The sequence below is a fragment of the Micropterus dolomieu genome, linkage group LG18 (genome assembly GCF_021292245.1).
Source record: "Micropterus dolomieu isolate WLL.071019.BEF.003 ecotype Adirondacks linkage group LG18, ASM2129224v1, whole genome shotgun sequence".
NCBI classification, from domain to species: Eukaryota; Metazoa; Chordata; class Actinopteri; order Centrarchiformes; family Centrarchidae; genus Micropterus; species Micropterus dolomieu.
This window is the reverse complement of record NC_060167.1, coordinates 353,970-366,443: the sequence shown is the minus strand read 5'-3', so window position 1 is coordinate 366,443 and position 12,474 is coordinate 353,970. Positions and strand designations below refer to the sequence as shown.

The following is a 12,474-nucleotide window of genomic DNA, read 5'->3' as shown; positions in this document are numbered from 1 at the left end:
GGGGGGGGGGGGGGGGGGGGGGGGGTGATGGAGCAGTGGATAAGACACATGCCTTTGGTGTGAGAGACCTGGGTTCGAATCTACTGTGAGACACCAATGTGTCCCTGAGCTAGGCACCTTAACCCCCAGAGGCGTGCGACCTCTGACACATATAGCAGCTGTAAGTCTCTTGGATAAAAGCATCAGCTAAATGAATAAATGGAAATGATGTGCAAAATATTGAAACCTCATATTTAATTTAAAATAGCAGAAAGACTGCTCATCAGAGGTTGAGACGTTTTGTTGTGTTTCGCACATCTTCACATTTACTTTCTGTTTACACAGCGGGTTTTATTTCACTGTGCGGTCCAGTTCAGGCTAAGCTCAGATGTTACTGTAGACTCAGTGAGGATCTCGGTTCTCTCACCTGTCAGTTGATCCCCCACCAGCTGGACGACCGCCTGTCGGTGCATCAGCTCCCACAGTCCGTCAGTCGCCAGGACCAGGAACTTGTCAGCGGGTCTGATCCGGTGTCGTGTGACTTCCGGCTGGGCGGTCAGGTACGGTGGGGTCAGATAGTGTGGCGGCGGTGTCCGGACCGCCTCGCTGACCGCAGACAGGACATCCGGTCGTGTTTCGTAGATTCGGCTCAGCATCTCTGGGCTCCATTTGAAGCGGACGTTGCCAAACGCCCTAAAGGGCAGCAGCAGACCCAGCAGGCGGTCATGGCGGACCACCGTCCTCCACTCCGACGACGGGTGTTCTCCCAGAACCCTTTGCAGCTCGTCTGGGTTCTGCGCGTTGTGGTCATTGGTGAGGCTGACCGCTGACCAGCGGCCGTTGGGTTCCTGGACGCCCAGGACGGCCCGGCTGTCGCCCAGGTTGGCCACATGCAGGACCCCGTTGGAGATGTGGGCGACGCAGGCCGTGCAGCCAGACATCGCCACCCGGAGAGGGGAGGCCGGAGACAACGCCTCCCCGGGGAGAGACACCCGCCTGTGGACAGAGAGAGGACGCACCTGGTGACTAAAGCTCAAAGCAGCCGGGTGAAAACAGCAGATCCAGCAGAGAACCCGGACCACCTAGCACCGTTACAGTCCACCTCTAATTCACAGGGTGCTGAGATCTGCAGGCATCTTCTACTACAGCAAACTGTTTCTGTCACGCCCCCTTCAGAAGCTGAAAAACATTCAGCACCCCCCACCAGTACCTCCCACCACCTACAAGTTCAGGTTCTATGAAGAACCAGGTCCCAGGCCAGTTAGAGGAGAAGACTCATGTTGTCTTCAGCTGAACTCTTACAGGATAGTCGTGTTATGTCAGGTCTGGACACGTATCACAAACTCTCTTTTATTCAGAAAGACTTTATCCAAATCCAAAGTTTGTAAATGAAACACATGAAACTGCAGCTTTAACTCGGTCTGACAGAAACCAAGAACAGAATGAGGACCTGGGTGAGGACATGAACAGGTGGACCTGGGCCTCCACAGAAAGGTCGTAGTCAAGACGGCGGAAAGCGTTGACCATTGCTGATGTCACCCTGCCGCCATCCTGCAGCCAATCAGAGAGGAGACAGATCACAACATGTGAAAACTAAAAGTCATTTTCAGATTATTGTCCCCGAAGGGATATTTGTTTTGGACTCAACAACATCGTCGTCTCTCAACACTTACTCTCAGATACAAAAGACAGGTACCTGCATAAAGGACACATTCACTCCTTGCACAAACGGGATATCTAACATCTTAAAATATCCTAAACATCATTCTCTCCTCTTAGACCTGTTTCAAACTCAAACTAAACCCTCTGACAGCAGAGAGACGGAGACGGACTGAGGTCTCCTGTCCGTCTGCAGAGATTAGCCAATAGCAGCCGGGCAGCCACCAGGTGTCAGGCTGCACACAGACTTGATCAGATGTTTACTTTAGAGGTCTTCACAGGTCCACCTGGATCCCAGTAGCTAAGACCCAGCCTAGGGTCTAAATTATATTCACTCTAATCAGGTCTGGTGGGTCCCTTTAGGATCGGGTCTCTTTTTCTTTTTTTAATTCGTGGCAGGTTCTGGCAGGTTTCCATTTGTCCATCTTTGGGTCCATACTTTTGGACAAGTGGAGACCTGTGGTGGGGACACCTGGTTACCTCGTCCTCGTGCTCGTCCTCGTCCTCCAGCCTCTCCTGCCAGTAGTTCCGGAGGCTGTGGAAGGAGATCGCTCCTCCGTCGGGGCAGTTGTGGTCTTGGGGGTGGTTGTGCCACTCCAGCAGCGGCGGTACAGCCCGTTCCTCCTCCACCGCCTGTTCGAGCTCCGCCAGCGTCTTCAGCGGCAGCGTTGCCACGGCGACGTAGTAGAAGAGCCTCTGGCTGACGGCGTGCGCGCACACCGCCCCCGCGTGGCCGTCAAACACGCCAAACAGCACGCCGCCACGGCCCTGAAGGCAGGTGGCGTTGCTCCTACGGTCCTCGCCGGGGCGGTTGGATGGCAACATGTTGCTATGGAAATCCAGGACACCATGGGAGGCGGGGCCACTTGGGAGGGCGTGGCTGTATTCGTTGGCCTGGCAACAGAAGACGCACAGATCGGTACTCTGATTGGTGGATTAATCCCTGGAATGATGGATTTTTCTCACCTTTAAGATGCGGTTGATCTGAAACGAGCTCATCTGTCCCGCCTCCTGCCCTGTCCTGTACTTCCTGCTCCCGCTGCCTGCTGGGTAATGGAGTCTGGGGAGCTCGGGAGGAGGGGAAGGGGAGGAGAGGGAGCGACGGCATTGGTGGAGCTTAAACCTGCAATGTCCACTGAAGGTTCCTGTTCTTCCCTGCATGGCCACTCACCCAGAGATCCAGCAGCAGAACCAGCAGCAGATCCAGCAGAGTGGAACCTGGAGGAGAATCAAAAGAAACATCAGCGGAGAACAACAGAGCTGCAGGTCTCATGACAGACCAGACTGTCTTCTGCATCAGGTGCAAAGCACAAGATCCAGAAACTGCTGCGTTCGGGAGCAGCCTGCAGTATCTGGAGCCACTACGTGGAGTCAGTTAGACCGGTGGACCCTGGAACAAACTGGTCTACAGGCTGCAAATGAAATCTGGAGACAGAATCCTGGACCGCATACACTAGATTGCTTTTCTTGTGTTTGGGTTTGTGGTCTTAAGGGTGGACCAGTAAACGCAACAACAAGATTGTGATTCCATATGTGTCTGGAGCACCAGAGAAAATCAGGGGGACTTTCAACAAACACCACATGCGTGTGGTTTTAAACCCAAGAACACGCTAAGGCAGATCCTGGTCCACCCTAAAGACCGCACTCCCAAACACAAACAAAGCTATCTAGCGTTCTCCAATGCAGTGCTCGAGAAGGAACATCAGCAGGAGAACCAGTGTTGTGTTCTGATGGACTCATCACCAGCTGCTGTCCCACACTCACCTGGGAGGGTTACCTGTACATTTCTGTGTTCTGTTTAATGACTGACTGTTTTCACTTGTTCCTGACTTCTTATTCTGCTGCTTCTCTCTCGGGTTCACCTCCAGGTGCACAGTCACTTTGTGCATAAAAGGCCTGAAACAACAGATGGTTTTGATCTCGGTGAGGAGGAAACGTTCTGAAAAACAGAAGAACCGATACAAACGGAGCGGAAGAAGAATGAAGCTGAAACTCACTGTGTGTGTTGAGGTGTTTGGTTCTTTGTCCTCGGTTCAGTTGATGATGTCTGGTTCTTGGTCTTTGGTTCAGTTGAAGGTGGGTGTCTGGTTCCTGGTCCTCGGGTCAGTTGAAGGTGTCTGGTTCTTTGTCCTTGGGTCAGTTGAAGGTGTCTGGTTCCTGGTCTTTGCTTCAGTTGAAGGTGTCTGGTTCCTGGTCTTTGGTTCAGTTGAAGGTGTCTGATTCCTGGTCTTTGGTTCAGTTGAAGATGTCTGATTCCTGGTCTTTGGTTCAGTTGAAGGTGTCTGGTTCCTGGTCTTTGGTTCAGTTGAAGGTGTCTGGTTCTTTGTCCTTGGTTCAGTTGAAGATGTCTGGTTCCTGGTCTTTGGTTCAGTTGAAGGTGTCTGGTTCTTTGTCCTCGGGTCAGTTGAAGGTGTCTGGTTCCTGGTCTTTGGTTCAGTTGAAGGTATCTGGTTCCTGGTCTTTGGTTCAGTTGAAGGTGTCTGGTTCTTTGTCCTTGGGTCAGTTGAAGGTATCTGGTTCCTGTTCTCTGGTTCAGTTGAAGGTGTCTGGTTCTTTGTCCTTGGGTCGGTTGAAGGTGTCTGGTTCTTTGTCCTCAGTTCAGTTGAAGGTATCTGGTTCCTGTTCTTTGGTTCAGTTGAAGGTGTCTGGTTCCTGGTCTTTGGTTCAGTTGAAGGTGTCTGGTTCTTTGTCCTCGATTCAGTTGAAGGTATCTGGTTCCTGTTCTTTGGTTCAGTTGAAGGTATCTGGTTCCTGTTCTTTGGTTCAGTTGAAGGTGTCTGGTTCTTTGTCCTTGGGTCGGTTGAAGGTGTCTGGTTCTTTGTCCTCGGTTCAGTTGAAGGTATCTGGTTCCTGTTCTTTGGTTCAGTTGAAGGTGTCTGGTTCTTTGTCCTTGGGTCGGTTGAAGGTGTCTGGTTCTTGCTTGTTTGACCTGGACAGGCGTTCTGTTGAAGGTGGTTCGTATATTCTCTCAGTTGTCGTCTTTGTTTCTGTCTGTGTCCCACTGTGACCTTTGACAGCTTTCATATCTCTTACCTCAGTAATCAGTAATCCATAACCCTCCTGCTGCTCGCCGTGAAGCCCCGCCCTCCTTGCAGTGACATCTTCGCTGAGCGGCCAGAAGAGGAGAAATCCCCAAACCGACCTGCTGGAAAGAAAGAAATGCATTAAACATCCCCGAGGTTCTGCTGTGGAACTTAATGTCTTTAAGCTTTTCATGAGAACATGAAGGAATTTTTCATCCACACCGACTTGAAAGTATCTGACTTGATGCGTCAGGTGAAATTATGAAGAAGAATTTTATTATTAATAATTTTGATTCATCTTATTGTTTGTTTATATTTCATTACATATAATTTACTATTTATTTATTTTATTTTATACTCTGGTTTGCTAAATGTTTCTTTTCTTTTTGTTTGTGGAGAGAGAGGTTCTGTATGATGTTCCTCTATCGTGGCCTCCTCCAGTATTTTACAAGAAAAGGAATAAGGTGTACAGGGAACAAACAGACGTATGTATAAAAAGACACGAATAACAATAACATTGCCGGGTTAGCTTATATAATGTTATTTAGAGACAACACTTTTCACAGCTTTTTTCCCACATTAATGTAAAATCTCTATAAATATGGTTGATGATTAACCTGCTGCAGAATCTGCTGGCGTGTAAACGAAGCTGAAAGAGGTGCAGAACAGTTTGTGGTTGGTCTTCACAGAAAGAACAGTTTGTACTGGTGTTTAAATTTAACCATTTAGTGATTAAATATCTTTGAATTATTCTAAACAACCTTCACTTAGTTCACTTTCAGGTATTAGTGAGGAATCTCCCAGATATTTTTCCAACATGGAAAATATGAATAGAAACAGTTTCTTTCTGAAGCAAGTTTTATTACATATTCTACATACTGTATATATATTCCATATTTCATTGATATTTTCTTCTTAGTATTTCGAGGATGTTGATAAAAACTCTTTAAGGGGACACCACAATCCAAAATGACGATTTTACTTTCAGTCTAAAATAATGTTTATAAACATTATTACTAGTCTATTTTACACCGAGTCTGTCAACTGCAGATCAAGTAAATTTAATCTTTGTTAGTATTTTACATGTTAAAGTTCTACCGGTCTTTTTAAAACTCTCCATGTTGAATCATTGTTTGAAAGCTTGTTCTGTAGAGCACAGCGTCAGCTTTAGTTTATCTATCAGATATCTGTAAGAGATGTGTTTCTAGTGCGTTAGCTAATCTTTACCAGCTGCTTCCTCTGAATGACATGTTTCCTGCACGCCAAGTCATTTTTCACACACTTCTTCTGACAGCGAGGCGTTTACAGGGGTTTCTTTAAATATCTTTTATCATTCTCATTAAATTTAGCATTTTATCTGTAAATATGTGGAGAAAAAGGCTCATTCACACGTATATTTTTGATGAATCCATTTTGATCAATCGCTCTGTGAATGTCAGGCTGTTTGGTTTATTATCACATTAAAACGAATGTGATATGCAAAGCAGCGCATAATTAATGAGGAAATACCTTATTTGCATATTAAACATAAAACACTGTAATAACTTCCTTTGTAAAGTCTGACTGTGATGTCAGTGAAGTGTGACTGGAGTCTTCAGGGAGCAGTGGCCCCCCCCCCCCCCGGCTCCAAGGACCCGGATCAGCAGCAGTTCCTCCAGTAGGCGGCAGTAACGCGTCATAAAGACGAACCGGAAACAGGAGAAGAAGAGTGTGGAGTAGTTCCTGTTGGTGTCGGCGTGTTTAGGTCGTTTCCATCAGCCTGATTATTAAACTTTAAAAGGAGAAACAGAAGAAACAACAGCAGCAGCAGCAGAAGAAGAAGAAGCAGAGATGGTGAGCAGCTTCACTCTGACGAGCTTTAACACCGCTGGTTAGCATGCTAACATGTTAGCAGAGCTCAGCTCGTTAGCTTGAACTGGCGGCTAACGCGTCCATTCAGTAACGTTACTGAATATTCAGCTGATAAAACATTTAGAGTCTCCTCTAAATTGTTTTCTGTAACTATAAATCATAAACTCTGTGAGTGTTCGGTGTTCCCAGAGCTCAGGGACACACTCCTGTTAAAGTCACACATTTCTGAACGGAGTTTGGTGTGAGCTGGCGGGCCGTTGTTCTGTCCCAGCCTCACGTTAATGTTCAGTCAGAGCAGGAAGGTTGAATATTCATGAGCCTCCAGTTTATCAAGCACTCATTTGAGTTATTAACAAATTTATCTATAGACGTTTTCAATCTGTTCCCCTTGTGTGAAAAGTTAAAGCTCAGTCTGAGCTCTCAGCCAACACAGTGATGTCACTGATAAAGTGCTGCATCTTTGAATGGAGTCTGGTGTGAGCAGGTTGCAGCTTCACACAGAGAAGTTTCTCCTTGTCTTTATAAAAAGTATCAACGTTTAGTTCATTCCGTTTCATCGAAGTTGAGAAAATAAACCTATAAAGAACTAAAATCTCAATGTTTCAGCCAGGATGTGATTTATTGATCAGCAGATTCTCTAGTTTCATGTTATAACTGATTAATAATGTGTGTGTTTGTACAGGCAAGGAACGCTGAGAAGGCCATGTAAGTACTCACTCTGTGTACTCTGTGTGTACTGTTCACTTTATTAACATCAAAAATAAGAAAAGGACCAGAACAAACTGAGTTTCTGTCGTTTTAGAATAACGTGAGATTTCAGTGATGGATCGATGATCAAAATAGTTTCTGTCAATCAGCTGATCGATCCAGCAGCTGCTTCACTGTTGGTGCTGGTTCAGGACCGTCCTGTTCTTCTGGTTCAGGACCGTCCTGTTCTTCTGGTTCAGGACCGTCCTGTTCTGCTGTCTTTAACTGTGTCCCTCTGCTGTGTCTCTCAGGACGGCTCTGGCTCGGTTCAGACAGGCTCAGCTGGAGGAGGGAAAAGTCAAGGTCAGGTTCTGCTCCGGGTTCTGCTGTTGGTTCTGCTCTTCATGTCTCCTAGGTTGTAAATAAAAGAGTGTGTAAATCTGTCTGTCTGCAGGAGAGGAGACCCTTTCTGGCCTCAGAGTGCAGTGAACTTCCTAAAGCTGAGAAATGGAGACGACAGGTACACACTCTGCAGGACACACTCTGCAGGACACACTCTGCAGGACACACTCTGCAGGACACACTCTGCAGGACACACTCTGCAGGACACACTCTGCAGGACACACTCTGCAGGACACACTCTGCGGTGCACCTTCTTCTCTCTGGAGTTTTCCTCCTGGGCTGGAGTTTATCTTAGCCTTGTACAGATCCTCTGCTGCTTGAAGGGACTCGAAGCTGCCCGGAGCTCCACCAGCAGGTTAGGGTAGATTTAAACCAGTGTACCTGGACAGGTGAGGGGGGCGGGGCCTTTAGCGGGGCCCACAGCTCTCTCTTCATGCATAAGAGAGGACGGCCTCCTGAGGAAGAGGACAGTACCATATCAGAAAGTGTAGTCATGGAAGGAAACAGGAGCCGTCAGGACCAGGTCCGCTCCGTACCCGGGTGGCACCAGAACCAGATGTTTGGTTTCATGTTTCAGTGTTCAGCATCTCCTGCAGCAGCATGAACCAGCTGTTTAACTGATGTTTGTGTGTTTCAGATCATCAGCGAGGTCTCAAAGAAAGTGGCTCAGATTCAGAACGGTGAGTAAGAGGAACCGGATCCTGACACAGGTGGATCGGACCTGCAGGAACCTGTCTGATCTCTCTGTCTCTCTGTCTGGATGCAGCTGGTCTCGGGGAGTTTAAGATCCGGGACCTGAACGATGAGATCAACAAGCTGCTGAGAGAGAAGGGGCACTGGGAGGTCCGGATCAAAGAACTGGGAGGACCCGACTACGCTGTAAATATAACCCAGAACCTCTGACTGCGTCTGACCCGATGCAGCCTCCACTTAGAACATCAGAGCAGAGACAGTTTAATGATGTAGCAGCGGGCGATGAGTCCGTGATGAAAGGGGTCAGCTGCTGCAGCCTTTTTCATGACGTGTCTTTGTGTCTCAGCGGGTCGGTCCCAGGATGCTGGATCACGAGGGGAAGGAGGTTCCGGGGAATCGAGGGTATAAATACTTTGGAGCGGCCAGAGACCTGCCCGGGGTCAGAGAGCTGTTTGAGAAGGAGCGTAAGTAAACTCTGTCTCCACTTCCTGTTTATATCGCGCTGTCCGTCACTGTACTGCTGTCTGATTGGTCCTCTCTGACCCCTCCCAGCTGCCCCGGCGCTGAGGAAGACGAGGGCGGAGCTGATGAAGGAGGTGGACGCAGAGTATTACGGCTACAGAGACGAGGACGACGGCGTGCTGCTGCCTCTGGAGATGCAGTACGAGAAACAAGGTTAGATGCTTTTACAGCTGCAGCCGTCTGTCAGTCAGCTGACTGTAGCTGCTTCCAGCTCCTCAACCTGGGAAAGTCCAACGTGAGCTGCAGCGATGAATCAATAAGCTGATTAAACGGATCAGACGCTGAAATAACGACATCGGGATGCTGATTCGTTAAAAATATAAAGTCTCGCTTTGTCAGTGAGACGACAAGCAAACGGCTTTTAAAATGCTTGTTTTCTGAATGGAGTTTGGCTCGAGAAGGGCTACGCTAGGCTATGCTAGGCTACGCTATGCTAGGCTACGCTAGGCTAACTGCCTTCACAGTGCAGCGACGGCTGGACTCCAGTGACAGACACGTATTTCCTGTAGCCGTCCCTCCCCCTAAAGCTCCCGCCGCACAGTCGCTGAAGCTGAATAATTTCAGCGTTGCACTTGAGTTTTTGCTCCGCCTCCTGAGCGTCGCCCGGCGGCCCCTGCTCGTCTTTGCATTGACTTTATGTAATCTCTCCACTCTGGCGAGATGAACGTTTCATCGCAACTAGGGCTGTCCCCGACTAAGGATTTACGTAGTCGAGTCAGGATCGTCCTGCCTGTAGTCGAATCGTGTGTGTGTTTTTGTGCGCGGTTATTTCAAGTAGCCGGCTGTTTTAAAAACAATAAAATATTCTTCGTGTGGTTCATGAACGGTGATAAATTATCTGAAAGTCCCGCGAGGTGCAACAACTCGACACAACACCGTGAAGCTGGAGCTCCGTCTCTTCACGCGTGCACTGACGCCCCAGGGTCAGGGTTACTATTTAGGATTTATTTACGCACTTTAAAAACATTTATTGAAAGTTTTTTCTTTCTACATGTTTGTTTATTTACAGCATAAAATGTTGAAATGTTTATTGTAACAGGCTGTATATCAACTTATTGGGAGGAAACTGCTAGTTCTATGTAAAATCAGACGTTGAGCACCCCCATATGGCGTGATCCTTGTTTCGCTGCGAAGCTTCAACTGTGAGATTGACAGTCGAATCAGGCTCCGCCCATCGAAGCATCGAAACCTTTCGACTATTCGGGGTCAGCTCTAATCGCAACCATCCAGCAGCTGCTTCAGTCTGAGGTCAGGACAGGTCACTTTGTGGCGTAACTTCCTCTCTGAAAGACGGGTCGGGTTTACCTGAGGTCATTTACGCTGCATCTCTAAACTTCTGTGACCCAGAGCCGCCGCTCTGAAACCAGTAACGCGGAGTCTGGTCCTGGTCCTGGTCCTGGCCTGAACCGTTCTTCACATGAAAGTATGAAACGTGGTCGTTTTTTGGCTCAGATCTGAAGTTCCAGGTGCCTCTTCAGACCTGACTGTCTTCACCAAATATTGATTTTCAATAACAAATGTGTGGATTTGTTCCAAACGTCTGTTTAAAGAGCCCGAAATCTTCAGCAGCTCCTTCAGACACCAAACTGCAGCTTTAGTCCCGACTCTGACGGTTTGCACTGAGCGCTCCGTTTCATTTTATTCTTATTGATGAAATAATAAGAGAGACATTCCAGTCTAACGTGTTGACAAAATAAAACAAACGTTTTGAACCCGACATAATCCAGAGTTCAGATTTCAGTTCTTAAAATAGATGCAAATTAGCGCATATTTCATTAGACGCTGCCTCATTTGCATATTTAAACATAATATTTCAGAGAACCTTTGATATAAAAAACTAAATATTGTCTTAATGTGAAAAATCAACAAGTTTTATTGTGAAATCTGTTTAATGTCTCACCTGAACACAGCAGTGACTCATCACTAAATCTGTACTCTGTGTGTGTACTGGGTGTACTCTGTGTGTGTACTGGGTGTACTCTGTGTGTGTACTGGGTGTACTCTGTGTGTGTACTGGGTGTACTCTGTGTGTAGCGGTGCTGGAGGCGGTGCAGAGGTGGAGAGCAGAGAAGGAGTCTCGTCTGTCAGGAGACAAACAGCAGCAGCAGGAGGAGGAGGAGGAGGAGAGCATCTACAGCGTCCACAGAGAGGAGGTGACTGTCCTGCAGCTTTTATTACATCATCAGACAGCTCACTGTGTGGGCGGAGCCACGCCTGTCACTTCCTGTAGTAAAGGTGCGTTTGTTTTGTGTGCAGCCGGATGAGGAGGAGAGCCGGGAGGAGCAGGAGGGAGAGGAGGGCGGAGTCACCTTCATCGCACACGTACCTGTTCCCTCCCAGAAAGAGGTGAGACGCTGCTGGACTGTGTAGTAAACAGAGTCCAATCTGCAGGACTCCAGAAATACCCCATACATATACTGGATATACTGCGTCCCACAATGCAAAGCGCCTGAACGGCGACAACGGTCAGAGCGCCGCAGCAGACGAGTAGACGGGCAGTAAATCAGATTGTGGCTCAGGCCGTGTTGGGATGAAGTCAGCTGACGCACCAGTTATTATCCTGAGCGCTGGTCAAATTCTAATAATATGAGAAAGATCATTTGAGTCGTGGCGTTAAATAATAACCGGCAGTTTAACCACCACCGTCCTGATCTCAGGTCAGATCTCCAGGGCCCCGTTTCACAAACTCTGAGCTGACGGAGCCCGAGGAGGGAAACTCTGAGTTTCCGGTTCCTGAACAGCTGATCAGAGTCAAGCGTGGCGATGAAAAAAAGCTCCGATACCACGATTCACCATGGCAACTGGTAAATAAAGGCAGAGCCTCCTTTTTAATCTGGTGGAGCTAGAAATATGAACGCTGCCCACGCGGACCCTGATAGGCTGCTCATTCATCGTTTAGCAGACTGGACTGTCCTCAAGAGCTGCAGCCCGTTACATTTTCAATAGGAAGGCTGAATTTAAATGTCGGAGGCTGCCTGATTCTGAAAATAGGAGCAGATCAAATGTAAGACGGAGTTTACTGACTGTACAGTCAGACCCAGCAGGTCAGACTATTCAGGATGTTTTGCAGTTAGTTTGTTTTACTATTCAGTTTCTGATCATAGGTTACAGATTAAACGGTGAGCGCTGCAGTAATGTAGCCCGCAGGAAGTGTGTCGGTGCGACTGGCCGCAGACTCGCAGCGTTAAAGACGGACACAAATTTTATTCTGAGGATGAATCCACGATGTGCGGAGATCTGTCCTCACATCGATGTCAGACTTATCGTAAAGAGTCACGTTCAAGATCAAAAAAATAAACTACTAACAGCCGATCGGGATTTAAACGTGTTCAGATATGAGCTTTGGTATCGACGGCATGAACGAGCAAATGAAACGGTGCGTCAGACAGGAGGGGAGGAGTCAGAGACCCGTCTGTCTCTCTCTCTCTGACCCGTCTGTCTCTCTCTCTCTGACCCGTCTGTCTCTCTCTCTCTGACCCGTCTGTCTCTCTCTCTCTGACCCGTCTGTCTCTCTCTCTGACCCGTCTGTCTGACCTCTCTCTCTGACCCGTCTGTCTGACCTCTCTCTCTGACCCGTCTGTCTCTCTCTCTCTGACCCGTCTGTCTCTCTCTCTCTGACCCGTCTGTCTCTCTCTCTCTGACCCGTCTGTCTCTCTCT

General features: G+C 48.0%; 2 protein-coding genes and 1 long non-coding RNA gene across 9 annotated transcripts in view; 2 read left to right on the top strand and 1 right to left on the bottom strand.

Annotated features, from left to right (window-relative positions):
- Positions 1 to 12,474, bottom strand: part of LOC123986959 (pyruvate dehydrogenase [acetyl-transferring]-phosphatase 1, mitochondrial-like) — a 19,523-nt gene that overhangs the window by 3,934 nt on the left and 3,115 nt on the right. For 2 of the 7 annotated variants that reach the window (XR_006829026.1, XM_046075423.1), the window contains 6 exons: positions 3,636 to 4,783; positions 3,403 to 3,534; positions 2,605 to 2,856; positions 2,119 to 2,532; positions 1,430 to 1,530; positions 407 to 975 (listed from right to left, as the gene is read on the bottom strand). Coding sequence is in view for 6 of the 7 variants with exons in the window: in XM_046075423.1 (XP_045931379.1) it covers positions 407 to 975; positions 1,430 to 1,530; positions 2,119 to 2,532; positions 2,605 to 2,799 (1,279 nt within the window). In the remaining variant the exon portion in view is untranslated. Of the gene's footprint in view, positions 1 to 406; positions 976 to 1,429; positions 1,531 to 2,118; positions 2,533 to 2,604; positions 3,553 to 3,635; positions 4,784 to 12,474 lie in introns of those variants that run through there. The other 5 variants (XM_046075425.1, XM_046075426.1, XM_046075424.1 and 2 more) reach the window with 5 other exon arrangements.
- LOC123986968 lies at positions 101 to 4,963 on the top strand. Its single transcript, XR_006829028.1, has 2 exons — positions 101 to 4,444; positions 4,544 to 4,963. It is a non-coding gene; the product is annotated as an uncharacterized LOC123986968 (long non-coding RNA).
- The window catches only part of isy1 (ISY1 splicing factor homolog), a 7,733-nt gene continuing 1,607 nt past the window's right edge, over positions 6,349 to 12,474 (top strand). The window contains exons 1-10 of the mRNA XM_046075434.1: positions 6,349 to 6,494; positions 7,195 to 7,217; positions 7,511 to 7,562; positions 7,654 to 7,719; positions 8,239 to 8,281; positions 8,368 to 8,480; positions 8,641 to 8,758; positions 8,847 to 8,969; positions 10,851 to 10,969; positions 11,073 to 11,162. Coding sequence (XP_045931390.1) covers positions 6,492 to 6,494; positions 7,195 to 7,217; positions 7,511 to 7,562; positions 7,654 to 7,719; positions 8,239 to 8,281; positions 8,368 to 8,480; positions 8,641 to 8,758; positions 8,847 to 8,969; positions 10,851 to 10,969; positions 11,073 to 11,162 — 750 coding nt within the window. The 5' untranslated portion in view covers positions 6,349 to 6,491. The remainder of the gene's footprint in view (positions 6,495 to 7,194; positions 7,218 to 7,510; positions 7,563 to 7,653; positions 7,720 to 8,238; positions 8,282 to 8,367; positions 8,481 to 8,640; positions 8,759 to 8,846; positions 8,970 to 10,850; positions 10,970 to 11,072; positions 11,163 to 12,474) is intronic.